General features: G+C 37.4%; 3 protein-coding genes across 3 annotated transcripts in view; 2 read left to right on the top strand and 1 right to left on the bottom strand.

The window, feature by feature from the left end:
- Nucleotides 1-108: 108 nt before the first annotated feature.
- Nucleotides 109-2,525, top strand: LOC136970383 (uncharacterized). The gene is made up of 2 exons (XM_067264820.1): nucleotides 109-1,658; nucleotides 2,053-2,525. The coding sequence occupies exons 1-2, from the start codon at nucleotides 1,023-1,025 to the stop codon at nucleotides 2,305-2,307; spliced, it is 891 nt and encodes a 296-aa protein (XP_067120921.1). The 5' UTR covers nucleotides 109-1,022; the 3' UTR covers nucleotides 2,308-2,525.
- Nucleotides 2,526-2,958: 433 nt separating this feature from the next.
- Nucleotides 2,959-5,178, top strand: LOC136970382 (uncharacterized). The gene is made up of 2 exons (XM_067264819.1): nucleotides 2,959-3,835; nucleotides 4,203-5,178. The coding sequence occupies exons 1-2, from the start codon at nucleotides 3,161-3,163 to the stop codon at nucleotides 4,473-4,475; spliced, it is 948 nt and encodes a 315-aa protein (XP_067120920.1). The 5' UTR covers nucleotides 2,959-3,160; the 3' UTR covers nucleotides 4,476-5,178.
- LOC136970384 (neuron navigator 2-like) overlaps nucleotides 5,172-27,807 on the bottom strand; it is a 63,617-nt gene continuing 40,981 nt past the window's right edge. Inside the window, 21 exon segments of the mRNA XM_067264821.1 lie at nucleotides 5,172-6,475; nucleotides 6,551-6,742; nucleotides 6,817-6,935; nucleotides 7,001-7,197; nucleotides 7,280-7,351; nucleotides 7,429-7,533; nucleotides 7,602-7,712; nucleotides 7,794-7,965; nucleotides 8,150-8,224; nucleotides 8,307-8,400; nucleotides 8,759-8,839; nucleotides 8,919-9,025; nucleotides 10,899-11,058; nucleotides 11,226-11,382; nucleotides 11,458-11,645; nucleotides 11,763-11,908; nucleotides 12,098-12,266; nucleotides 14,229-14,312; nucleotides 23,980-24,078; nucleotides 26,952-27,004; nucleotides 27,087-27,243. Of these exon segments, the coding sequence (XP_067120922.1) occupies nucleotides 6,335-6,475; nucleotides 6,551-6,742; nucleotides 6,817-6,935; nucleotides 7,001-7,197; nucleotides 7,280-7,351; nucleotides 7,429-7,533; nucleotides 7,602-7,712; nucleotides 7,794-7,965; nucleotides 8,150-8,224; nucleotides 8,307-8,400; nucleotides 8,759-8,839; nucleotides 8,919-9,025; nucleotides 10,899-11,058; nucleotides 11,226-11,382; nucleotides 11,458-11,645; nucleotides 11,763-11,908; nucleotides 12,098-12,266; nucleotides 14,229-14,312; nucleotides 23,980-24,078; nucleotides 26,952-27,004; nucleotides 27,087-27,243 (2,679 nt within the window). The 3' untranslated portion in view covers nucleotides 5,172-6,334.

The following is a 27,807-nucleotide window of genomic DNA, read 5'->3' as shown; positions in this document are numbered from 1 at the left end:
TTTTATAAGAAAACACAAGAAAACAATCGATTTGAAATAAAAAAAACTTATTGGATAATTCAAAATACGTCACCTTAATTTGAATTTAAAACTAACGGAAAAAAATCCGTTGAGGAATTCAAATTACGTCATTATAAAATTTAACGGTTTAATTGGATAATTTCATTTACGTAACGTTAATCGATTAATTTATTCATTTCAAACTTTCCACGTGGTTATAAAAAAGAACATGCATTTTTTTGCTTGTGTTTCGGTTTCGAATGACGAAAGTATTTTCCCGTGACTCGAGTGTGTGTGTGTTTCGGTTTTGTTTCCGTATTTTAGTGTTGCTAAAGATGACGTCACAGAAATCGAGGCCAGTCGCTGTGGATGTAAACAGCATATTTTATATATAGAGAGAAGTTTTTGACGTATATAGCAATTTATATGGAAACCATTATTTTTACGTATGTTCAAGCAACAATGAACACGTGAACACTTTATAAACACCATAAAACATTGATTTTTGATTTTGCTGTTCGTATCGTTTCGTCAAACCGGAAACAACAATTTCCATTATTTTGTCAGCATCTTGGTCTTCCACTAGCATCCCTCGTTTATTTTGTTTCCCCGTTTCCTTTTTAAAAAACGCAGGTGTTTATTTAGACCTAGAAACAATATAACTCACTAAATTAAAAAAAAAATCGAAGTGTTAAATATAGGCCTACCAACTGGGAATTTCGTGTGACTCATCGCAAACATTTGTTCATCCTCCCAACTTTGTGATGTCACAACGTAATCTGTTTCCCCCTAAACACAGGTGGTGATACCGAAGGCATGTTTATCCTTATCTAATCAGCTGACTGCTGTAAACACCAATGAATTCTGGTATGTTAATTGGTTTCCAGTTCAGACCGGTTTGCATGCGAGAGCATTTTCGGTTTCGATTTCGGTTTAAGTTTAAATCTGATAACACAGGAAACTCGTCATCACTTGGTGTTATATTTGCTCGCGCGCGTGTGTGTTGCAGCAAATAGAACAACATGAAGGAAGACATGCAGATGTTAGTTCCCGTGTACGAGTCCGTGCTACGCAAGGAGCAACAGAACTTTAACAACGAAGAGATATCGCGTGCCATTAAGGATATTGTAAAGACATACAAGAAAATACACAGCAATGCACCGATATCGACTGTGGATTACAATATTGGCACCTATCGATTCGCTTATATCTACCTGTATGCTCTATGCCACACTGCAACCGTTATAAAACACCTGAAAATACTAAAAGAAGAGAGATTCGAGAACTTTCGAGAGATGTTGAAGTTGGGGGAGAGTAATTTAAATGTGTGCAACTTGGGAGGAGGGCCCGGTTGCGAGGTGGTGGGCGTACTGAGCAGAATCGGGGAGAGTGACGTGCCTGGAAGAGTGAAGTGCGCCGTTTTGGATATGTGTCTCGGATGGAAGAAGTCTCTTGTTTACGTTATGAATGCCTTCGTCAAGAGCGATTTAGGGAAATACTACCAATCCAGGTTGAAGTGCAAGTTTCTAGAAGCTGACTTGTGCAATAATTTGAGCTCTGCCGCTACTACTACAATAGAAGGTGCTGATTTAGTAACAATGGTTAAATTCGTATCAGTTGTGTCCTATTATTATCGAGATAATTCGTACTACTTAAAGGTGAGTAACTGATTTTTTCATGTATAGGGTATCTTTAAAAAGGTATACATACTTGTAAACTGATATATAATGCAGACTTGTAGGTGTTTTTAGCAAAATAACTGGCCCGTGTGACTAGTGTGTAAATATAACTCATTATGTGCTTAGATTATATCTTTGGGACGTGTGATAGTTTAAAATTGCTCATTATTAGTATACCAAGTATGAATTGTTGATATCCTTCATATCAACAATGCATCCTTTAACAGCTGATATCAAATACTTCCTAAAAAGTGTGCATATAACTCTTGTGTTGAAGGTCTCGTAATTATCTGTGTATGCATTTTATTGATGCCCTAGTTTCAGTTCTGTCATGGGGTGGAGTATGCAAATTAATTTCGTTATTATTTTTCAGAGGATTTTCCAGTTAATGAAACCCGGTTCTTATTTATTCTTCCTGGACAATTCTACTGGTGGATTTTTCGAGATGGTTTCGGAAGTAGCCGAAGAAAACCAATTTGTTTTAGTGTTTCAATGTAAAACTTACCATAGACAGAAGCAACAAATGAGGTTTCCCACGTACAAATTCGGTACAAAATCTCTACAAGCATCCTCTGTTATATTTGCCGTGTGGAAGAAGAAAGAATTAAGCATGTGTACGTGCCTCTGATCGTGCGGTGCGAACAGTTAGAAGTGAAACTGAAACAAAAAATGTGCCATATATTTATTATTCGCAGTAGTACATAAATTCAAATGAACCAATTACGACTGCTGTTTTGTATCCACGTGACAAATTCTAATCGATTTCAAACGTCCTTTTTTATTTGTCGGTTAGAAATTTTGTAATTGATCGACTATTTGTCACGTCATCGACTGATTATTCGTCTATACAAATATTAGCGTAAAACGAATACAAATGATTCAACGATGAGTGTTGTAACAAAGTTTAATCAATTATGCGTTATTATTTGTCCGTTAGAAATTTTGTAATCGATTACTCCTTGTCACGTGACAGATATCGTTGTATAACGCGCATTTACATACTTTTATTAATAAAATATATTGTTTTTGATAAAATAAAGTGCGTTGTTATTGAAGAAAGTCGACCAAACACTACGAAAATTTGAATTTACAATACACAAGTAGTGTTTAAATTTAATGTGTTACGTGTACTCTTACAAAGTGCAAGTTTAAAGTGAAACTATTGTAAATTCCCCGCGAACTTGAGTCATTTCACATGCTCGTTTCCGACGCGTGTGACTAGAAAACATAAACACTCACGAGAAGGGACAGTTTCGGTTTCGTTTTCGATTATGTACAGGAAGTGATGTGGAGCGACGATTCACAAGCCTACGTCACACGGTTTTGTCCTGCTAGCCAATAAGTGTTTGCGATAATTATTTGCGAATATCAGTAATAAAGAGCTGGCCGATTCTGATCTGGTTTACCAGTGTTTAGTTGGTGAGACACAACGACGCAAAGCACTTATATAAAACAGACGTCATAACGTGTATCGGCCAACAATGTGTGCCTTGATGACAGTGGGAATGTACTTGAATGCCGTAGAAGAATCGGAACACATTTTCGCAACGTTCGAACGTGCCCTGCATAAAGAGATATCGCAAGCGGGTCTGAGGGTGGAGGACATTAATCATGCCATCCGACAGTTGCAGAGTGCATACAGGAGGATATCCCCTAACAGACAAATAAGCAGCATCAACTACGACTGTGCATCCTATCGTGCTGCCTATCTATACTTGTATGCGGGGTGCCACGCCGCAGCAGTCTACTCCGAGCTGACATGTCTGATGTACAAATACCCTACAGAATTCACTAAACTGATGCGTTACGAAATGCCCGATCTGCACATTTGCAGTTTGGGCGGAGGACCCGGTTGCGATGTTTTGGGATTGCTTCACTGTAGACGAATCAACAATAAGATGAACGTCACCAGGTCCATTAGGTGCACCGTTGTAGATTTGTGTATGGGTTGGGGTGTGGCCCTACAGCACGTGCAGGAAGCTTACACGGCTGGCTTAGGAAGCTTTCGAGAGATGGTAAACTTCGATTTTCGTCAGGTCAACCTTTGCACCGGCTCGCCACAACTGCAGGAAATTTCCACAGCAAACATCGTGTCCCTTGTCAAATATGTGTCGGTGGTATCCTACTACTATACAAAATCCCCCAGTTTGTTGGAGGTAAGTCGTAATTTTTTTATAATATCATTACGCACTTCGTAACCGAATTCGCCCCATACCTTAAAATTTCAAATGGTTAGGACTAAAATACATATTTGTTTCCCTGCGATATAATAGAAGCCCGTCTATATTGCATTTTGTCACGAGAGCATAAATCGATTTCGACCTTGATACCCGTACACCACGGGAATGAAGCATCTAAAACAACCCAAGTGTCGTGTTTAAACAATGACATTTGGACCCTAAACGTCTGCATACTCTCGTATGCAACACGACGCTGCTATTCAGGTTGTAATGATTGACATTTCGGAGTGACAATCGAGATAAGGGGGCAAAAATGTGACAAGTGTTATCTTTTTTATTCTAGACAATCTTCTGGCGAATGAAACCTGGATCTTACGTCTTCTTCTTAGATAATTCTGCGGGTGGATTTTACGAAATGACCAGCAGAGCGGCTGCAAGAGCGGGTCTGCTGCTAGTAGCTCAGCCCATTTTTCATCGATGGAACTTTCCATCTAAGTACGAGTTCAATTCCAAATACGTCAGCCGTTCGCTTAGAACCACATCCGTTATCTGTGCCATATGGATAAAGAGCGGGGCGGAGCCACTACTACGTTTGCCAACCATTTATGCAATATAACAAAAAATGATTGCACTAGATTTAAATGCTCGTTTCACATTCCATTCACTCAAAATTATCTAGAAGTCTCCAAACCTGGAAGTTTCAGAGCAATAACTCCGCCTAAGTAAAGGTTCTAGATTCCTCCAATTAACTTACATTGCTCGTGCATGTTGTAATCTCCCGTACGCCTTTTTTATGTTACCAATGCCAAACGATTGAGTTTTTGTAGCAAAACAATCGCTTCTAGTGTACTTTAAATTGCTTTAACACGTAATAGTACGCCCAATTTAACCTTAGTTCTTCTCGTAAACTTAGTTTCATTAAAGCAGCAACGAATTGGCTACTATTACGATGTCAATTTAATAAATATTAAATAGTTGGGCGGAGTTTAAATATCAACAATAGACACACTCTCTTACGCTAACAGAGAGGGGTTAGCATATAAATTTAAGTGGTACAGATTATGTAAATTCGGTGGGAGGATCCGAGGGACGTGCAGACAAATCGATACAGCACAGAACAGTTCGCGTTATAACCTTCTACTCCGCCCAATTCGCAGCAGGAGACTTCCAGATTTGAATTCGATGGGTGGACAGTGCTTTAGAACAGCGCGAGATTTTCAAATGGTATCATCGACACCAGTCTGTAACTCCGCCCAATCATTATTTGAATTACGTCACACCTGTATTAACGATCAATAAAAAAAATCACGTGTTTCCTTTTATATAAAAACTGTTTATTTACAATCATCTGTACATATTAAAGGAGGGAGATTATACGGAGCGAAACTATGATTTTTGGACCGCCCCGAATTAGAGTCAAAAAAGAAAAACAATGCGTGTCCAAAAAATTCTCTATTATTGTTTTCTCTTTACTTTTTAACAATTAACCTGCAGAATTACATCTTAATAAATTACAATGTTCATATACACAACATTATGTGCTCTAAACATGGCTAGAACTTTTGTTTCTTTGTAGTAAAGGGGAAACTATGACTGACTATATATATATATGTATATATATAGACTTTATACCAGATTTACATCTGGAAGGGGGCCCCTTGATTAGGAGGGCACCGGCACGTAGGGCCCCACTAATTAAGTTATTACAATTTCTGGCCGGAGAGGGCGCTCTATACGCGACACCTGGCCCCCTACCTTTTGTTTTCGTTCTGGTATTACGAAATAACCATTCTATATCTAAAAATATCTATATATATATAATATATATTTATATATATTATTTTTTTCCTTTGGTAAACTAGGAAAACTCGAGGATAGTTTTCATTTTTAAGTGTTCAAAAAGACACGACGACAGTATAAAAATGACATTATATCAAATTTTCTTTTTTTTGCATTATTTAGATATAGAAAATTCTACATGCAATTCCTTTGCCTATTCAATAAAGGTGCAACAATTGTATCGCTTGTAAAAAAAACAAAGAAAAACGAGTTTATAAAAAAGAAAAAACAGAACTGGAAAGGGGAACAAGTCATTCTTGGAACGTGTTTACAACCGAAAAAAAAGAGGAGAGAGAGAATGAAAAGTGCATCATATCACAATGGCGTGTGGCACACAATCAGACGGGGCAACCACGTCACGAATTTCATTTCGACACCAGAAATTGGGCCGTAAATATACATTTACGTGTTACAGGAGAATAAAATGATGATAACAATTCGGGCACGTGTAATACCCCCAACCAACGCTGTGTAATATTGGTAAAAACCGTGTAAAAAGTATTAGCACCACGTACCTACATCACAACACCTGTGTGAATATTTAACTCTTCACGAATTAGAAAAAATGGATGTAGTCTTGCGTTAATTGGCTAAATGTACACTGTACAAAAGTAGTGTTGTTGTTGCTGTTGTTTTTTACAGTGTGGACTCTAATCCGGAACTGATCAGGTCCTCTGCCTGCAGACGACTGCTTCCGTCCAGACTAGTGGAGTCACTATCGTTGCTATGCGGGCTAGAATAGCTGGCAGCCTCCTGAAGGCGCATCAGCATGTTCAACTGTAACACCAGTTAAATTTTTATGTAACGCACCCCTTCAGTGTGACTAAAATTGATATGAGGAGGAATACTCACCAGTGGATCGGCATCCACGTCGGTAACGGGAGGGATGACGCTTTTGGTGGGGCCGGGATGACCCTCGTAGCCTACATCTTCCGGTCTCAAGCACAAAAGCTGAGAACTATCACCGTCTAGCGTTATGGGCCATGGGTAAGTCTGTTTGGCCCATTCGGCGGGGTCTTCCCACGGTGCTCTGCGCCCGTACAGCTAAATAGAAGAGGAGGAACGCGTTAGTATACCCAGTTTGTAATCTTGGAGTGTTTTAAGTGTAAGGGGCTCACCTGCAACCCTTCTCGAACCGCCTCGAGCAGGTAGGGAATTATGCTGTAGTTCCAGAGATCTGTGAACCACACCTGAGAGTTAGCGACGTCAATGGGGCACGACAGGAACAGTCGGGGTCCTGAGAGGAAAATGATTCTCAGCGGGTTGCCAAGGAGTAGAAAATAGTAGAGGAAACGTACTCACCAATAGTTACGTCGGAAGAGCTGTGTGTCTCTAGAAATTTATTCAAGTGTTGCCACACTTTAGGCATCCAGTCGATGATTCTCGTCAAATCCGAATTGCGCGTCCCGTTTTGCACTTCGTATTCTATTAGTTTCCTTTTCAGGTATCTCCCCAAGAAGCCTTTAACCGGTTCCATGTGATTAGCACAAAGCACCCACCTGTGGAGGGCATTAAAAACAAAGTCATTCACGTTTCCCCTTACCACTTCTCTTAAAATAAACCTTTTAAACCGATACCCACCTGAAATTGTGGTGCAGTTGTAGGTTAGTCGTAGAACACGTGGCTTGATTCATTGTTCCTATGATGTACGGGCTGTAAAAGTGAAAGTAAAAACTAATTAGCAAGAGACTAGGAGTTAAAGGCAATTGTTATAATGGAATGGCACTAACCATTTTTGGTACTTGGCACTAAGGAATCCGTTAAAAACTTCTCCCAGCGATCCCACGTGATGTAAATTATCCAGAATGATCACAGAAGGGAGATCTGACGCATCACTAGGACAAAGAAACGTAGTGGTTAGTCTCACGTAACAGGAAGATGGATCGATATGCGTGCAACTCACCTGTTCTCGCATTGTTCCGCCACGTTCGACAAGTACTGACGCAGCTCTTTAGCCGATTTGTGGTCCACATTGAAAGTTGCCACCGAACCCGACGTTAATTCTTTGCCGTTCCTGTATGTTAAGGTGTATTTATTTCACAAATTACACACTATAGACAAGCGTTTTGCTTAGAATAAAATTAAATACACTTACCGTAACACTAGAAACTCTGCTAGTTTCTGCGCTAGGTACGTCTTCCCCGTCCCACTGGGTCCACACAAAATGATCCTTCTGTGTTCGGTCAATAAAGAAATGTAGCGCTGCACGATCGATTTGGGGATGAGAGTCTCGAAAGCCACAGCATCGACCGAATTGTGTTTAATGCCTGAAGGTAAGGGGGAAGAGAGAGAATATAAAAGAAACCTTGCATGAATAAACCAGTTTAAGGGAAAGGTATTATTCGAAAGTCACGTGATCGTGACTGCAGAGGGACGCGAAACGAATGAGAAACCACACCGTATAATCAGCGATGCCCCCCGAGTGATTTATCGCTCATAAATTGAACTTACCTTTCAGGATTATTTTTATTTCTGTATTTTCTCCAACAAGATAACCGTATGGCAGCAATTCAGGTAATTCGGCTTCTGCGGGGGGTGGAAAAAAGAAAGTCATTCAGAAAGTCACTCTGCGAATAAAGATGCAAAAGAGCAACACGAGTTTTATTACCTTTCGATCTGCAAACGTCTCCTATGCTGTAACTTAACACACTTTCTGCATTCAATCCCAGATTGGATACGGGATCGATGCGAAGTACGTGTTCCTGTGTGAATAAATACAGCAAATAAATAAACAGATCTGTGCGTGAAACGAAACAAAAAAAATCGCCTCGTAAATGGTAATTAAAAGAGTTATATCGATTAATTTCGCGAGATTCCTTCCTCTTGTGTGGAGGGGTGAAAACAGGAAGCACCAGCCATAAAAATTACTTCATACCAGAAGTAAAAAACGACGCCATAAAAGTATCGAAAACGTGCAACACAGTTCGTGAGTTACAGAAAAGATTTTTACGGTAGCCTCAATAATTATCTTTTATCGTTGGTGCAACCTGTTCAAAAACACAACTTTGTGGTGTGTTTGTGTGTACGTATGCATATAAATATATTTGGCGTGTTACTCACCTTGAATAGTTTCTTCACCACGTTGTCTAGCAGGTCCCATTTCGTCTTTCCACCCACCGATAAAGTACCTATATGGACTTTCTGTTGCAATAAAAAGAAAAAAAAAAACACGTTTAAACACACGAAAATCTTTCAGAATCACGTGCAAAACACTACTCACCTGAGTGCAATTGTTCAATTTAGTTATGTCACTCCGACAGCACAGATAAACCGATACGGGAACACGTTTACCATCCTGATCATTTATACTTTCGCTCAAATATATATCTGAAAATTGTAAATTTTATTGTAAAAAAAAGTGCATTTTTTAATGATATAAACAAGAAGAAGAGACTTGAAAGATAAACCACCCACACCCCGTTTAAGTATTGCTGCACCCATTTTAATAGTTTCAACACTTAGATCATTTATGAAAATTGCTGGACCGTGTGGGATCGGAAGATAACTCAAAATTACAGTTTTTTTTTTTTTTGTTACTAGACGAGTTTCCAGAAGTTTCCTTGATGTTTACTAGTGTTCTTGCCTTCTCTATTAAACTATTATTTATTCTTTTTTACTTCTAACATCTATTGTTTTTCTTTTGTGTGCCGTTTCCGCATTTCTACAATTTCTGTTCAAGCACGCATTAAACGAAATTCTTAGAAACTGTGTGGTTTTTTTAGATGATTAAAGACTAAATACACTTAAAATTTGTGTTTTAAACCGAATTCCTCCTCAAAATTACTCACTTTTTAGGTCATCTGACGTCTTTACCTCCTCCAAACTCAATGTTTTATCCAGTTTTTATGTATGTACTGTACACCTAACAAGATTTCCTGATTATACAAGTTTACTTATCTACTTAATGGTATCTTTCTTTTCTTTGTGTACACTCTACTTTCTTTCTGTACTACTTTTAACTTCTTAAATATATTTCTTACCCCTCCTAATTAAGTTTTAAATTCCTGCGGTTTGTAGAATTTACATAAATTCGCCTTTAAATCGTTTACAGAATATGTTAATCGAGTCTCCTGTGTGTTAACAGTAACACTTCTTATCCTATCTCTCCTCCCCTGCTACTAGTGTAACGTATTTTTCCGTCCTTGAGAAGTCCAGAAATAGTAAATTCGGTATCATTTGATTAATTTTGATTTATGATTCGTGTCGTGATCTATCAGAAATTCGAATAAACGATGATTCATAAATTTACAATACAATGAACTTGTCCCATCTGTTCGTTCTCGTGGGGTGTGCCAAGTGTTCTTTTTTACAGAAAATAAGCTGCAGATTGTGTTTAATTTATTAATTTCTACATTTATCTTAGTGGATTTAATGAAAAAACACTTGAAGATGCAACAGATGAGAGCTTCCAGGATAATACTAATGTGTTTATTTACCATGAGATCTGTGTCATGAGTGATGAACCATTAAATCATTAATCCAGAAATGCATTACGTTGCTGACAATTGACAAATGACTGTAACTTCATCTAAGTTGGTGTCGTGTGTCTAACCTATATGTCACACCAAAAAAAAAAAAAAAAAAAAAAAACCTCGTTGCTAATGTGCAGGATTTAAAACACTTGTTTACGTCCATGTTATACTAAAATTGAGAGCTTAATTTAATGGAAATGTCACTTTATCTTCCCATAGATGCTTCTAAAATTTCCTGTACTAACTCTAATACTGATACATATGAAGTTTTGATGCTTACTTCCCTGTCGTAGGAGGCGATTTGTTTATTTTAACTGTTTTTTTGCTCCCCAACAGATGTGCTAACGTGTTGTTTACCATACTTAACTTGTGTAGACAAACTATGCTGCCTATCAAATATGCAAACGTGTTGTTTATTATACTTAACTTGCATAGACAGACTAATATGTGCTCTCTAACAGATGTGCTAACGTATTGTTTAGTATAGTTAACTTGTTTAGACGGACAAGCACGTAATTTAAAAACGGTAAACAAGTGACTAAAACGTGCAAATTTTAGCATTAAATCTCCACTAAAGCTCGAAAGATTTTGTGTAAAGGTAAATAGAACTTTATGAAACAATTTATGCCACATAAAATGGAAATTTACTTATAAATTTTAGAAACGAGCCCCTTAATTTACGTCACGCGGCCACAAATTTTAATAATTATTTAAAGTATAATACATACCTATACTAGAAGGACCAGAGAAATCCGAAGCACTTAATCTTTTATCTAAACTGTCTAGACTGTTTCTTAAGGGTAGGGAACTTTGGGATGAATTAAGAGATTTATTAGAGACTAGTTTCTGTAATCTGTCGTTATCCTGTTTCAGGTTCATCATCTCCATCTAGGAAACAAAAAAGGGGGGAAATTTGAGTGTTTGCGAAAGATTAGACAATAAATTCCGCTTAGGAGGAACAATAATCATTTTTATGTTAGAGATAAAACCGTTTCTCTCCCTTCTTTGGACGAAGTGTTTATCCAGAGTAATGTAAGATATAGAATCAAACTCACTCTCATTTTATTTACAGTCTCCTTTAGGTTTTCCAGTTGGTGAACCGAAGTTAGTGCTTCCAAGCGTATATCTGTCAACACAAGATCCTTCTCCCTCAACTGTTTCTTTAACTCTTTAACTATTTCTGGTACTGATTCGTCGTCCTTATCGTATATCCTAACACAAGAAAGGTCGAAATTTTAAGTCTGCCAGCCCTACATGTGTTAAATATGATGTTTTCTATCATCTTACGCCGAAGAAGAATGGGATGACTTCATCCCCTGTCCGTTACAGTTGCCATTAATATGGTGAGACCCGAGTAGGGGTGAATTAGGCGTGGAGGAATCGGACTGGAAGTTGTGTATGTCTTCCACGTCGGAAACAGAACCATTCTTGTTCTTTTTACTCCTGGTGAATGCCTTGCTGAATGAGCTCCTCAGCTGTAATGGAACATTATATACATTAACGTCACCCCTGACACTGGAACCCATAAATTGCGGCAGTGTGGACGATTATGTTAAGACAAGCATGAAAAACCCTTAAAGGGGTATACCTACCCAACCTTTCTTCTTCTTTTTCTTGTTTTCTTCTATCTCATTTTTAGCAGAATTATTGCTAGCTGCGCTGCAAGCACTGGATGCTGAATTAACACTCGACATGGAATCTGTGGACAGCTGTCTCGATATTCGTTGTTCTTGCAGAGCTGTGGGTGGGGTATACGTTCAGAAAATTAAACCATTGTCTTAAAATTACAATAAATAAACGCCTGTGTTGTGTGTTAGTTCGTGTTATAGGAGACTAAGTTTAAGAAGGAGTAGGTTCTTCTAGAGACTAGAGCTTGTAAGAAGGGTACAAAGATGTGAGAATGTGTCAGGATTTTTGTTAGTCTCACCAGTGTCTTTAGTAGTGTTAAAAGTATGACGGCGTGCTAAATTAGGAGGAACACCCATACTTCTTTGTACAGCTTGCATGGACTGGAGTGCTACTTTAGTCAGGCCGGCTTCAGCACTTTGTTGCTTCAAGGCTTCTATGGTGTTTCTTAATTCATTCAGCTCCGAATCCTGGAAGATGTGCAAATCGAAATTAATATATGCAAATTACGCCAATAAATAATTAATGTATGTAACAGTAATTTGAATATCTGCATGTGTATTTGTGTGCTATTACGTTTTAATTATTTAAGAACTCCTCTGTGGGTTACACACTTGTCTAGTGAGATGTTTTGGATAAGTTAGTAAATTTAGCAGTTAAATTGGGGGAAAAAATGCAAAATACATGAAGTATAACGATACAAAAAATGCATTGTAAGCTTATTCTTTACGCATCCCACAAGCTGAATTTCGGAAAGAATCGATAATAATGCAAATTAGTTGCAAAAAAAATCATATAAATTCCCATCATTTACATTAAAATAAGCAAAATTACATAGATTTAAGAGAAATTTATTTCTTTTTACGTGCTATAAAGTAAAATAATCCCTGTTTTATGCGTTTATTCTCACATATGGCCACTTTAAAGAAGGGAGTAGCAACGTTACATGAATGACTTAGAGCGTGTTTTGTTAGACTACCCTTTGAATTTTTGTTTGTCATCCACACTCACGTCTCAACGTTATTGTATTTCATATCTTCTACTTGCTGTATCTAATTACTGAAGTTAAAAGTAGCCTTTTCTACGTTGTGGAAGCGCCATTTTGAAAGTTTTCGTGTGTAAACTAAGTTAGTCGTTGGCGATTGCCACACGCCATGCGATGATTACGTCAAAGATGACAAAATTTAATCGTTTAGCCAATAATACTTCGACATATGCGTCACAGTGACGCAAGCAGGACATCATCTTTCTGATTTGTGTTCAGTGTGAACCGGTTTTTTTAGTGGCAACCGGTGGGAAAAAACTTGCCGTTTAAGTGTATAAAATTATGCAGTAAAGTCTTGCATTTTATGCACTACCGAGCGCAGAAATATGTTAAAAATTCTAAATTTTGCCCCCCAAAATTTACAATTTTTATATATTTCCAATGAGTTGTAACAAATATGGAGCCTAAATCAAGATAATAAACTTTATTAGCATATATATCAGGTGACTCACTAATACGTCTGTTTATCTGTTCTTGAAAGGTAACATGATATGCTTAAATTACAAGATTAAAATACAGTAAAAGCCAGAAAGAACCTAACTAAAGAATGCTAAATTCAGCAGAATTTATACTTTTTTGCTGAGTGTTTATTTACATTTACTTATATAATGATACTGCATATTCCTAAAATGACACGAGTTATTTGAATTCTAACGGACCGACACACGTACTCGCGAATACATTAAGCATATTTTATATAAAAAATATTAATTCAGTTAGTGATTCGGACATAATTTATCCCTGGAAGCAATGTAAAACCAAAGAATTATAATGGAAAATATTGTATTTTTCTTTAATTTTCGATTATAAAATACAATTTAAAGCGATTCGGTGTGACGAGGAGCGATTCGGTGTGACGGCAAATCATATATTTTGCGAGGAATTAAAGCAATTTATCAATAAGAAGTGAGCGAATGCGAGTAAATATTAAAGGGTTCAATTTAGTGAAGAGTTACAGACACTAAACACTTATAACAATTGACACTGTTAGATAACAATCAGTTACATCACTAAATTACCAGTAAAAAAAAGGAAGCAGATGGTAAGTTTTATGTGTCTAGATAGAAATAACAGAGAAGGAATGGGATTTCTGATTTATTTCGGCGAAAAATCGTCGTGTCTAACGATCGATTCCTAATTATCTACTCGCAATTTTGTGCTCTACCAGCTGAAATTCTGCAAAGGTTAAGTACTCGAGTGATTAATCTTGGACAGAGTAAACACAGCAATGACATTTGAAACCGATAGATCAACGTTTCGTAACTAAAACGCGAGTTTGTTAGCTGTTTCCCCCGTTCTACCCTCGTAAAAGTGTATGAAAATGTAGGAAAATCAAGTAAAATGTTCATTTTTTTCTTTTTTTAGATATAAAAAACAATGATCAAACCTTCTGTTCCGCACTGGCTGTTAAGTGTTGCAGTCTGCTGGTCATATTGGATAGACTCTGTTCGAATGCAGCAACCATGTGTGCCTGCAAGATAATAACGGATTAATTTTTAAATTTGAATTTTTTTTTTCATATAAAATAAAATAATTATCTGTGTCTTTGTCGATGTAGATAGGAAAAGAATGAAAAGGAAGTAAAGTAATCATTTTAAGAAACTGATATGATTGATAGAGTGATAGAGCTGCAGCCCCCCTTGTTGTTTACATCAATTAGTATCGCTCGAACTGTGATAGCGTTATCTAAACAATTTTTGCTGCCTTCTTGCACAACCGCAGCAAGTCTTGCAAGTGAATGTTACACTTGATAGAAAAAATATACAATAATTGATATATTTGTTGTATATTTAAGCTTTATATACAGATATTTAGTGCATTTATAACGACTTTTACGCGGTTATATACTTGTCTAGACTGATTTCTTTTTAACTTCTTAACAGGTTGAAAATTTTTAAAAAATCTGAGTTTTTCTATCGATAATTTAATTTTTTATGCGCTTAAGTACAAGAAAGGATGTATTTTACATAGTGTAATGGATGGCAGTACCGTCTATTGCTTCGAAGCGGGTTATAGAAAATACAATGAACACTTTCAAAACCGGAGCTACAGGAAATACAATAATCACCCTCCAGAATGGGCTACAGAACATGCAATTAACATCCCCAAAAATGCTGTAGAAAATGCACTAAACACACTCAAAATACACGCTAGGAAAATAGCAACAATAAACAAACACGAACGACAGAAAATGGTAAACTTTTTCACGCGAATGCAAATTTGACATTCCAAACTTTATTGTTTCAATTCCAAATATATATTTATGCACACTACCAAATTAAAAACGAAAAAAAAAATCACCTTAAGAAGAGTCAATTTACAGGGCATTATACCAACATATTTAAAAAAATTCTTACAGGAATACCACAAATACTAGAATTACATAAATTATATTTACTTCGGCATGTCATTAGTAATATTTAAAAAAAAACAGTCGGGATGACTAATCATTATAAATAACAGTCAGTAATACTGTATAATAATAATCATTATACAATTGTTACCCCTGTAGAAAACCTAGTTGACCTTGTAAAGATATAATAATTTTTATTATGGAAGTATCGAGTTGGTTAATACCTCTTAACAGTACAAAGGGGTAGATAAATTTCCAAATTTCTGAAGGAAATTTGCTCTGTAACGTGGTATACGAGAGCAAAACACGGTAGGATTTGGTGAAGGTGAAAGAAGCCATGAATTAGCGCAAAAAACTACACCTCTAGACTATTGCATGGATGATACTAACTGCATAGTTCCAATGCAACCTGTTATTTTGACTCTAATCTGGTTGCAACCTGTAATTTGGCTCCAGGTAGCGAATGTGCTCTACTAGCATTTTACGTATCACACTACGAAAAAAAGAAATAAAAAACAATTTCTGAAACAATGACAACGTGTAAAATGTAGTTAGTAAGTACTTTATAAATTGCAATTTTGGATGCTTCAAAGTTTGCCTGCAAAGAATGCCCATCAAAATCTTCCTCCTGAAGTACACGTGACAAAAGATAAAATTCCTACAACAAGAATCGTGTTGTTAATCCTAGATTCTACGTGTGTAGCGAGATGGAATTTGCATGTAAAGATGTAATCTTTTATGCTTATTATCCGCTACTGTGCAATATAATAAAAAGGAGCCATCGTAAATTAAATTCTTCTTTTTTATTTTTTATTTTTCCTTTGATGATTTCAACAAACGAGAGACTCTTTCACTTTTATAAACCATTTAGATGCCAACTAAATGCACTCCTTTCTTCATAACATTATTGTGCAACCTGTTTTTTTTCTCTGCACGTGATGAGTCACTTGCCTCGCAAGAAAAATATTCCCACAGGCAAGTTCCTCGAACAGCTCCTGTACAGGGGTGTACAGTATAAACGAGTTAAGAATTAAGTTTCATGGGGGTTAAAGAAAAACGAAAAAAAGCTAAGCTACAGTAGCATTTTTTGGCGCTTTTTGCCTGTCCCTGCACGTTTCACACCCTCACACACACACACACACACCAGAAACTTACCATATAGGTCATGGACGATTTATATTACGGAATAAACAAACATTCCCCCCTCCGGCTTTAGGATAATTAAATTAAACGAAGCTAAATCGACGTACATTAACTTTATTCTTGGCGAGTTTTTGTGTAAAGTCCTTTCTTATTGCGCGTGTAACTGCTGAGGGAGTTGTAAATACAGTACTTCAGACGGTGACGTCATGACGTGTATGGGTGCATCACGTGACGACTCGCATGGCTGATTCAAGACAGAGCATCGGGTGTCTATTTGTGGTGCGGGGCATGCACCAGATGGCTATTCCCTATCGAGTATGTTGACAAATACTAGAAGCAGCAGCTCCACGCTCTTTTTTCCCCACTCCCTCTGCTTGGTGAAGTAAAAAATAGTAATGACGCCGTGATGTGAAGTAATTATTGCAGTGACAAAACTTCGGACAGCTTTCATCTCTTCGCAATATCCGTATTTACTTTTAATCATTCTCGGGGAACCGTCCGTGAGTGATTAAAATACAAGGATCTTTATATAATAAACCCACAGGGAATTTTCCCCATAACAAACAGGAACTTTTCGTGTTCAGGGATGTTTCGCTTGAGAAAATAGGGAATTTTCCCCAGCCGGGTTTCAAGGTTATTTTTCACCGAAACGAGTTTTTCGTCCAGCTTTCCTTTTCTCTATTTCGTCGAGAGAAATCCCTATTTGCCTATCCCGAAAATTCCCTATCTCGAAAAATCTTTAAAATGGACACTTTCAGGCTCATAATACTCATATAATATAAACTACAAAAAATCCCTATTTATAACATTTTCCCCACAGCGATATTTTTATCCCTAAACATTTTATCGGTATATTTCGCAAAGTCACTCGATTTACACACCATAAACCGAAATATCCTTTTAATTTTACTTTCAATAAATAGTAAACTTTAACCTTCAAATAATCTTACACCATTCCCTTCTATAAAAACCCTATTCGTACACGAAAACATCTAAAAAATTACCAAAAAAAAAACTAAAAATATTCTTAGAAATTTTTTTAATGATCAAATAAAACAGTTAAGTAATTAAAACTCAATTATTTTCTCTCTTTTGCCAAGACTTAGGAAGATGTTACGAAATAACTTTTAATAATCCAATTAGGAAACAAAAAAAGAGAATAATAGAAAGAACAATCGGGAAATTTCCCCTACTGTTAGCTCTTTCAATTAAGGAAATAGGTTTTGGATATTAAATTATCCTCTTACAACATCTTCAAAGGTTAAGTGCTACTACCAACATTTAGCATAACCCTCAGAGGGTAAAAAAATGTCCCTACCCCGAGTTATTGTTTGTTCCTTTTATAAGTTAACATATTTATTCTAGAGAGCTGCATATTTCCGGCATGGTTATTTTCAAGGGGGAGGGAGAAAACTTGGCACCATTTCAAGGTGGTGCACCGTGGAGTGTGTTATTAAACGGACCTCCTACAGAAATTTTGACACTTATCATATTACTGAGTGTCATAAATACAACATAGAATGGCTCCACGCTTACCAGAGCAACTTGTATTTCTTCCCCCTCCTTCGTTAAAGAGGATGACGATTCTCTCCTTTATAATAGATACTCCACTTATTTATATATGTAATTGTAAGAGCAACAAGTCTTATTTAATGTCATTAAAAAAATTTTAAGCAAAGTTATTGCTTGTAGGAGCATGGGGAATTTACTTAAAATATCCCTACAGACAAAATAATTTTTCTGTATAGCTATAAACTGCATTTTACTTCAATTGCCAAAAGTTCCCTACCGATAAATTTAATTAGTAGAAAGGACAATTTCCCTACACGAAAGTATCTAATACAGATTTTCTAATTTCTCTACGAAATAGAAAAATTTCCAACCATATGATACGTTCAGTAAGTAGGTAGGGAAATTTCCCTTTTTACTAATTAAATTCATTTGCTGATAGGAAAATTTCCCTTTTTAGTAATTAAATTTATTTACTGATAGAGAAATTTCCCGTCAATAAATAAATTTAGTTAGTAAACAGAATAATTTCTCACTCGTATGAAATTAAAAATGAAGTAAATTTGGTAGAAGTGTTATTTTCTAAATTTCCTCGAAATAAATTGAATTAACTAGCAGCAAAAATAATCCGTTTAAAAATTACTTTCTATAGCCTTTACATTCCTACATTAACAGAATAATTGAGGCTAATTCCCTATTACATGCAAAAAGTTTCTGGTGGCAAAATTGCTGTGACAATATCCCTTTTTCTGATGGAAAAGCAAGGTATTTTGTAAATTAAAAAAAAAATTACCTATTAACAGAGGATGTCCTCTTTTAATGAGTAAATTCAGAAATATTTCTTTTTAACGAGTAAATTCAAGAACATTCCTGCTAATAAGTATATTCAGGAATATCCCTGTTAATGGGTATATTCGAGAATATCCCTTTTTAATATGTAATAGATTCAGGGACATTTTTTATGAGTAAGTTCACAAATGCCAGATTTTACGGTTGAATTCACACACACGAATGTACCCACAAAAAGGTCAAAATTTTATTTAAAAAAAACTAAAACATAAAGAAGGGGAGGGAACTGATCCGTAATCATTAAAAAAACAAATTAAATAATTAAGCAGACCAAGTGAACTATTTATAGTTACGAAAAAGTTTAATGTTGGAATTTGCTGTTGTCATAACCTTGCAAGTTCATCGTCCTTTCGACCAGAGAGTAACGGTATGTGGTCTGCCATCCGACGAATAATATTTAGAAAAATTAGTTGATTGGAGCAGCAGAAAACCCCTTGACGCTGGCCAAACACAAGACTGCAACCATCAAGGAGGGGAAGAACATCTGGAAGAACTTAATTATTAAATTAACGTCTTAGCTCGTAATCTTGCAAATGTTAATACTTAATGAGCTTCTCCCTCTGGATTTAAAATTCCTCAGAGAGCACGAGTGGGGATATTTTTAAAGAAATTAAATACTTCGTCGTAAACAAATTAATAATCTAGGGAATTGGGCAATAAGTATATGTTTTAAAGTATTTATTTACAGTTTTTTAAATTCTTAGGAATGGTTCCAGAAATTCTCTGAAGTTAAATAAAGTTTAGTTTTGCTTCTGATTTGGGGATTATTCTGGTGCATTTTAGGGAAAAATTTGGGAAATTTTTGACCCTCGAAATATTCGTCCGTAGTATAAAAAGGGTAAAAACTTTCTCTGAATTTAAAAATATCGTAAGTCATCCAAAAAAAAAAAAAAATTACGAAATTTTCCCTACATCTTTATAGGGGAAAAAATGGGAAAAAAGGAAAAAGTAGGAAATTTTTAGAGCGTCGGCATAATTTGTATATCATAAAAATGGTGAAAGTTAGTTGGATTTTAGGAGACAAAAATTTCCCAATTTTATGCAAATGCAGGGAAAATTTCCAATTTTTCCCCATAAAATACTAAGCTATTTTATCGAGTATATTCGAAAATAGCAAATTCCCCAAACTGTAGGGATTTTTTTTTTTAATATAATAAGTCCGAGCCAAATTACATTTAAAAATTTTAAATTTCAAGAATTTCCTTCTTATTTTTATTTTCGGAAAGATCACAAGTTTGAAGATTTTATTGCCACCTAATTAACCCTCTATTTAGTGTTCCAAAACTAAATTTAGACAGCTTTAAGTTAACAAGAGCCAATTTAGATATTTTCTTACAATCAGGCAATAAATTACCTAAGTAAAGCCCTCATCGTTAAGGGAAACAGTCGCAAACTTTGAAGCCTTAAATTAGTTCAGGTGGAAGATAAATTTCGTAGGGGCCAAATATCGTCAGAACACTGCCAAATTATTACAATATTTCTACTGTTAATGGTAAGGACAGACAAAGTACCACGCTCTTAATGGAGTACTAGAAAGTAAATTCGAGCCATAGAAACCCTATTTATTGCTGCAGGATTAATACAAGAGTGTGTTGCAGACGGCAACATAATTCCCATATCTATTTAAAGCTTCCTCCCTCTGTTATTTTTTTCTTCTACAACCCCTGCAGAGGAAAGACGAGAGAGAGAGAGCGAGGGAGAGGGGAAAAAATATTCGGGACAAATGTACCATCTGCAGTTTCCTAGAAATTAAGAGCGAGATCTATCTGGCACGATCAGACATCTACTGTGATGCTTTCCATTCATGAAAGGGAACCAGATTGAAACGGGGGGGTCAATAGGGAAACGTGACCAGGGTCAAGGCGCTCGTGATACGACGTCATGGCGGCCATCTGTCATGGCTGACTGATGCGAGTAGCAGCCAAACATAGTCGCACTCCAGTCGTTGTCCCCTTAAAGGCTATATTTACTTCTTGGAACTGCAACGGGCTTTATTCGAGTGATGGAGAGGGTCCAAGACTCATTGCCATTGTTCGAGAGGGTGTGTGTGCGTGTGTATGTCTGTGTGCGAAATTTCACTCCGAGGGTCCTCGCTAAGTTAAATCCTAACCCCGGCCGGGTGGCGAACTTCAAACAAAGGCAAAATTGTAATGGGAAAGAAAGGTTACGAGTTCCTGCACCCATCTTAAAAATTTAATCAGGAAGTCGATCGGGTGGTCTTTTCTTTTTTTTCTTCTTCTTCCCGAAGACTGCCTCCTCCTCGTCACATGACACAATCGTTTATACCGACACGACGCGGCGGGTCCAGTTTTCGACCGCGTCCTTGACGGGCTATTGTGCGCGCGTAAGGTCGGAGGCACAATTACTCTCTTAGGGAAAGTGGGGCACAGTCCGATCCGGGGAGGGTACTTTTTGAAAAGAGAGAGAAACCTGCCACTCCCCGCCGGTCACGTGACTGAGCTTTATCCGTAGCCTTAGCTACCGAGATGGAAAACAAGCCGTCGACCGGCTTTAAAACTTACTTGAAAAGAAGGGCACGATCGATGACGTAACTTGCGATCGTACCAATTGACGGTGCCGTTGGTCGGACGGAAGTTAACAGACGTTTCCGCTTCCCACAGAGGTTCCATCTGGTGACAACAGTGCAGGTTGACGCGGTAAACACCCCCGTTTCCGCAACAACAGTGGACGGGACTTTTGACCAGAGGTGCCTCACGTTGCACGGGGGGAGTAGGAGGAGGAGGAGAGGAAGGAGGAGGGTGGACGGGTTGGCGGCGCAGGTAAGACCCGTCGCTCTTCTTCCTGTTGAGGGTCTGGCACATTCGCTGAACGGCCACGGCACCCCGACGACGGACGGGTATGCCGCTGCCTTTCGGGCGACACGTGACTTCGGGCACTTGAGGCTTGTCGGGCAGAGGATATCCTCCGTAGAAATCGGGCTGGACGTACCTGCTGGGTGCATCTTCCAGCCTGTCAATGCCATAATACTCAGCTCCCGTTTTCTCGGCCCGGTACAGCACCAACTCCGAACGAGACGACGTCAGCTGGGGGGCGGCCCTTTCCGGGACTTTCTCCTTCTTGCGATGCGGCAACGTGAAGCTGTGCCGCAGGTAAGACATTATCGTCTATCCATTGTCCGCTCCGGGTGACTCATCTCGACCAGGTGACTAAGGCCGAGGAGTGGAGAGCGACGCCGCAGCCACCATCTTGCCCGTCGTGCCGTCTAGGAATAAACACTCCCGGGCTCAAGCGGTCACGTGGTCCGTGCGCCGCCGCCACCTCGCGTCATCTGGTGTGCGACGCGCGCACTACACCGCGCCGTCCGGTCGGTCGGATCGGGGACGACTGAACGGCGCGTCACGCCATGCGGCGCGCGGAAGAGGCCCACGTGTTCGAGCGGAGGAGTGAAGATGAGGGCGGGGCGCACTGTAAACAAAACCGTGGAAAAACCGACCGCGACGAGTCAAGGACGTGTGAAGAGATGCTCGGGGAATTAACTAAAAGGTGAAGATGGAGGCAGGAAGTAAGCAATTACCGGGACCCTCGTACCTAGAGCGTGGCGAAGTAACGGCCGACGGAGCGGATATCCTCCTGCGTTCCCCCGAAAAAAGCAATCTCGGATAAGTAATTAAGGTATATCTGTCCCGTGACCTGTACGCAAAACCTTTAATTCGATTCACGTGACCGGACGGTGCCGACCGAGCGAATCGGGCCCCCCGACAAACAGGTGCGTGGACGTCGACCTTCGACGCGCAGGCATCGACGCAAGCGCGCAGCGTGCTTACGAATGGATAAGACGATGGACCAGATGCTTAATTATGCCGATATGCGCGCACCCCGTGCTTCACTTTATTTCGGAACCCCACCCTCGTACATGTTTCGATCGCCCCCCTGTGGTTCGTCCCGGGCTGCCACTCGCGTACGGTCGTAATTTGTCATCCGGAAGACACGGGGGTATTGTTGCCGTCACTAACGTGGTGGGAAAGAGGGCGAAACTCTTCCAACTTAAAACTCTCGCGGGGGAGAAGAGGACGACTTACACAAAATTCGTCTTACTCGACTGGATCGCATTAATAGGATTAGCCGACGCCTCATAAATAAAAAAGAGAGGAGGAAACCGTCACGTGATTTTAACATAGGGTTCCTTGGCCTTAACGCTTGGTCTTCTACACACCCGCAGCTCACTCTACACATCTAATCTTTTAAACTGCTATAATTTCTATAAATTCCTAAAACGAAAAGAAGGGCCCGACCCAATCACGTGACTTTCGAGTGACTGCTGATAACGAAACATGCGAAAAAGCGAGACACAACTAAGCAAGATTTAGTGATTTTTACAGCGAGAATTAAATGAGATGAGATTTTTTCATAAAAGCATTTGTATAGCGACAGACAGAAGAGTTTAACAGTTTCATTCTAAGAACGTCTCTCTGTGACGTCATCATTCGGCACTTCCTGTCTTCGTGAATAACAGCGGTTTTTTTTTGTCATAAGTACTGTACTTGTTTATATAACGCTTCCGCATAATAACATAAGACAAATATAAGACAGGCGGTAATTTATATTAAAGGTGAGTATAAAACTGCTTGTAGGCAACAGGCCTAATTTTATTTATGTTAGTATCTTAGATACACAACAGAGGACGCCACTTTGTGCCAGACATATATATTTGTTTATTTACTTTCCCTATTAAGAAATGTTTTAAATATAGTAGAAAATTTGTGTGAAATAAAAATAATGTATATTTTTTTTAAATAATAGGGATAAGAACGAATATTATAATGTTCACGTGGCGCCATCTATCGTTATTAAAATTGACAAATTTAAATCATTATTATGTGGCAGGTAATTTAACTTTTATTTCGAAGAATATTTTTTTTATATAAATAAAAGGCTCAAAAGTATTTGTATTAAGTTTCTTTATATTTAAAAAATTCCATTAGTAATATATTTAAAGAATATAAAATTTATTAATTAAGGTTGGATTCAAAGTCGACAGATGGAGCCACTGAATAAAGGAAAAATACATCCAATAGCGAATTAAAATATATCGTCGATGACGTCACGACACCAAAATATTTTCGACCGCAAGGCGACGCCACAGGGGAATTATTCACCAGGTTACCGTGGCGACGCCGATAAATCTGAGGGGATTAACTGGCTTTTAAACCTCTAGGATTAGTTTTAAAGCCGGGATAATAAATTATTTAAGCGTAGCGATGGGATTTTTAATTAATTTTTAAAGGAGACCAAGGTTAAAAATATCGGATATTAAAAGACTCACGTTAGTAGTCAGCTGGCAGGTCAGAGTGGCCACTTTATCGTTAGCGTGGTCCAGTTCCTTCCTCAGTTTCCGGATTTCGTGAGCTTGCTTCTCTTCCGCCTGGGAAATAGCAGGAATTTTTTTAAATTTGATCTGCTTTCCCATAAATGACGTCGTCGCGTGACGTTTACGAATTGACGTTTTTCGTACGTCACGCCAAAATTCGTAAAAATCTTCGAATTTGGTGCTATGGTTTCCAAACGCAACTTTGCTATACTTTCTGAGGGTAACTTTTCTACAGTTTAAGGGCACTACAGTTTTCAAAGGCAACCTCACCACAATTTCTGAGGTCGCTACAGTTTTCAAGGGCAGCCTCACTATAGTTTCTAAAAATGAACGCGCTGCAGTTTATAAATTCAACCGCCCCGCTACAGAATCAGAGGGTAACTTTGCTATAATTTACGAATTCAATTATCACTGCAGTTTCTGAGAGAAACTTAGTTAAAGTTTCTGAAGGCAACTGTAGTTTCTGAAGGCCATTATCATTCATTTTTACAAACTTTCAGCTGCAGAAATCTTAGGTTTTTTTTTTCTAAAAACTTTATCTACAATCCGTATTAAAATTAATGAAGTAGCCCACATAAAATTTCAAAATGGCTACAAACAAAAATGAATTCTATAACTTAATACTTCTATCTTATTAATTCTCATGTATAATTAGTGAATAAATTATCATTAAAGAAGAAAGTGCAATGTATGACCTATTCAAAATGGCGGCCATTATCATAAATGCAATCCTTATTGTAGTGTAGTTTACTCCACTTTTTATTATTATTATTATTATATTAACGAGTGTAGATGTGTATTATTCAATAACATGGCGGAACGACATAATTTCGGTTAAGTTCTCAGTTTAATTATTAATATTATTGTCAAATTTGTCACCTGTTAAATCCTGTTTATAGACTTTATTTTGTGTGTTAATTACCGAGTAAATAAAGATTAAAATGTTATTTCCCGCGACGTAACGATCTGTTTATCTTGATGAAGGTGCTCATCTTCAATTCTTTTCTGATTAGAAGAATTTCTCCTTCTAGTCTTTAGTGGCAAACTCCTTAACATGTGCTTGTGTTATTCTACTGTCTAGAGTCCGTACTTCAGGTACGTACGTATAAGTGTCAATTATTACAAAACCTATTGTAATCTAATCATTTTTGTTTTCTTTCGGTTAATTAATATAATATACACCATAAAAATGCTTAATTGGTGAAATTTTCAACCACGCTCGATTTTCTTGCTAATTTCTTGCGTGATCCCACCAATAACAATAGTTCGATACGTTTTACTCTCTAGGTATTCTTTCTTTTTCTATCCTCCTTGATGAGGATAGAGAAGGAAGAATACCCAAGGTGGCTTTAGAGTTAGAACTATGGGGAAATAGATTTAGGGGTGGATAGAAAGATCAAATCAAGAAAGTGGGACGAGATTGAATGGGAAGAGTTATAGAAGAACAGAAATAGATGTTAGATTCGACCCTCCGTTATTTACGTCTTGATCTTACGTCATTATTGCTACAATCTTCATTGTTAGCTGGTATGAAGATGAAGATGAAGAGTTAACGATGTGTTCAATAAAATAATAGTGATTAGAAATAATACATTTAAACACGAGTGTGGCTGAGAATGAGGGATAAAAACTTAAGCAAATAAAACTAGAATTTTAAATCAAACCTCTATCAACACCCGTAATTTGTAAGCATTTTATGTGTGAGTTAACACATAATTTTACAACGTAATTAAAGTATGAAACGTAAGATAAGAGATGGTCGATTCAAGATGGCAGCCGTTCGAGGAAGAAATCAATTTCGGCAAACATTTTTTTGTGTGTTTCATTTATTTTGTGGATAGAAATCATTAAGCAGTTTACTTTGGTGTCTCGCGTGGGTGTTTGTATGTTGGGGCGTGTGTTGTGTGTGTTTTACCTACTTAAACACCTATAGTATATGTTTTAACAATGTAAACACTAAAAATACAGTAAGAAAACACTCAGAATTTTCTCTATTGCTCGAAACTTTCTATTGAGTTGTTACAGAAGAATGTAAATTTTTATAAATTACATTACTTTGTTAATTAAATAGCCGTGTGTAAACACGTGTGACTAGTAATTAATGACACACTAGCTTATATATGGATACGTTATGAATACAGACATATAAGTTAAATATGTAAACAAATTAATCTTACAGAGGAGGGAACAGATTATTGTTGCCTTTAGAAACCATTGCGAAGTGTAGCGTACAAAATACATACGTGCAGTGTTATACGTCAAAGCAGCGTAAATATAAAAGCAATGTTTTGTTAAGAGTAGCGAATTTAATGTATGAAACACTGAAAATTCACTAAGAATTTAAAGAAAGGAGAAAAAAATTAAGCTTTAAAAAAATGCAGATGTTTCTACTTGTACAGTACAGATGATAGCAATCCGTTTCTCACATAATTGCATTGCTTATAACTTTTCTAGTAATCAATCATTTCCTCGAGATGATATTGCAGGAAACGTTACACGCGATGTACTATTTGTTTGTAGAGTGATTTCGATATTGAGAGGGAACAGTTTTTAATGAATAAATTTCGAATATCTTTTTTAGAAATTGTAATTTATATCGCGCTTAAAACAAGGTTCCTTCGCTCTGTAATTCGAAGCAAAATCTCAATTGAGTAAACAATATTTTATGGTATTAATACCGGCGTTATAAGCGGAAATTGTTTATTATTCTACACGTTAAAACGAGTGTTAAGATAGCATTTACTTTGTCCAATAACGTAATTTATCCTTCAGTCACGACGTCGATTAAAATCGCGATATAGCGTAAGGTAAACTAATTATATCCGACTATGTCAAATGTATTTATGTTTTTCGTGTTTGGTAGCAAGAAAATCTTCGAAAATTTTGTATATTTTAGCAATAAACCAGTAAATAAATAAAATACATACCGAAGAGTAAATAGATGAAGTGGTGGAGACGAGTGAAAGGGCAGAACCATGAACTACAAGGAAAAAAAGGGGTATTGATCAATATCAATACTTCTGTTGTACACCGCCATTTCTTTTTCTAATTTTCGTACTTACTCTCATCTTCCTTATTGCCCATTTTATTCAGTAGACCACCCATATAGTGTGAGAATGACCCACCAGAACTCCTGCCACTGGCGTGAGAAACGGACGAATTAGACGACGGAAGTGACGTATTCACAGGTGAAAGAGGATAGTAATACGACGATGACCCCTGTTGAATAGATAAGTATATAATAAAAGCCTCAGTAACATTAAATTACAGTATAAACGCCAGTTAACGCATTGTTATTGCTTTTGAATATTGTTTAACTGGGGCGAAGTTAGTAAACTTGGGTGTAGATGTAGTTTAGTACGTAGAGGAGGGAGGAAGATAAATTTCTGTACCTTTCTCCTAAAGGTTTTTTGTGTGTAATTTAAACGTAAAGCATACGAATCTACTCTTGGTAATAGAAACAGAATAACGATTAAAGCACGAAACTTAAGCTTTTATTATCGGACAATGATAACAAAGCCATAAAATGGTGTGCAGGTATAATTAAAACAGATATTTGGTCCCTCTTTAAGCGCTTCTTTAATGCATTTTTCCAATCCCAAGCGGAGTAACTATGCAAAAGTATGCGGCACCGTCGACGTGACACCCAATCACGTGATTCATCCGAGCGTAGAAGTTTCTGGAAATTAAATAACAATGCCCCGAACCGCGAACCTCATTCTGGAGGTATGTTTTTAAAGTTGGAGAGTGGTTCATTGCTGGAGACAACACCAAATGGCGTGA

Source organism: Centruroides vittatus, unplaced genomic scaffold (assembly GCF_030686945.1).
Source record: "Centruroides vittatus isolate TY-2023 unplaced genomic scaffold, ASM3068694v2 contig_193, whole genome shotgun sequence".
NCBI classification, from domain to species: Eukaryota; Metazoa; Arthropoda; class Arachnida; order Scorpiones; family Buthidae; genus Centruroides; species Centruroides vittatus.
This window is presented reverse-complemented; position numbering and strand designations above follow the sequence as displayed.

What these genes read in the sequence shown, in the direction of transcription:
- LOC136970383 (XM_067264820.1), top strand. Translation starts at nt 1,023, where the DNA reads ATGAAGGAAGACATGCAGATGTTAGTTCCCGTGTACGAGTCCGTGCTA. An exon ending in ATAATTCGTACTACTTAAAG is followed by an intron (nt 1,659 to 2,052) that starts GTGAGTAACTGA and finishes ATTATTTTTCAG; the next exon opens with AGGATTTTCCAGTTAATGAA.
- LOC136970382 (XM_067264819.1), top strand. Translation starts at nt 3,161, where the DNA reads ATGTGTGCCTTGATGACAGTGGGAATGTACTTGAATGCCGTAGAAGAA. An exon ending in AATCCCCCAGTTTGTTGGAG is followed by an intron (nt 3,836 to 4,202) that starts GTAAGTCGTAAT and finishes TTTTTATTCTAG; the next exon opens with ACAATCTTCTGGCGAATGAA.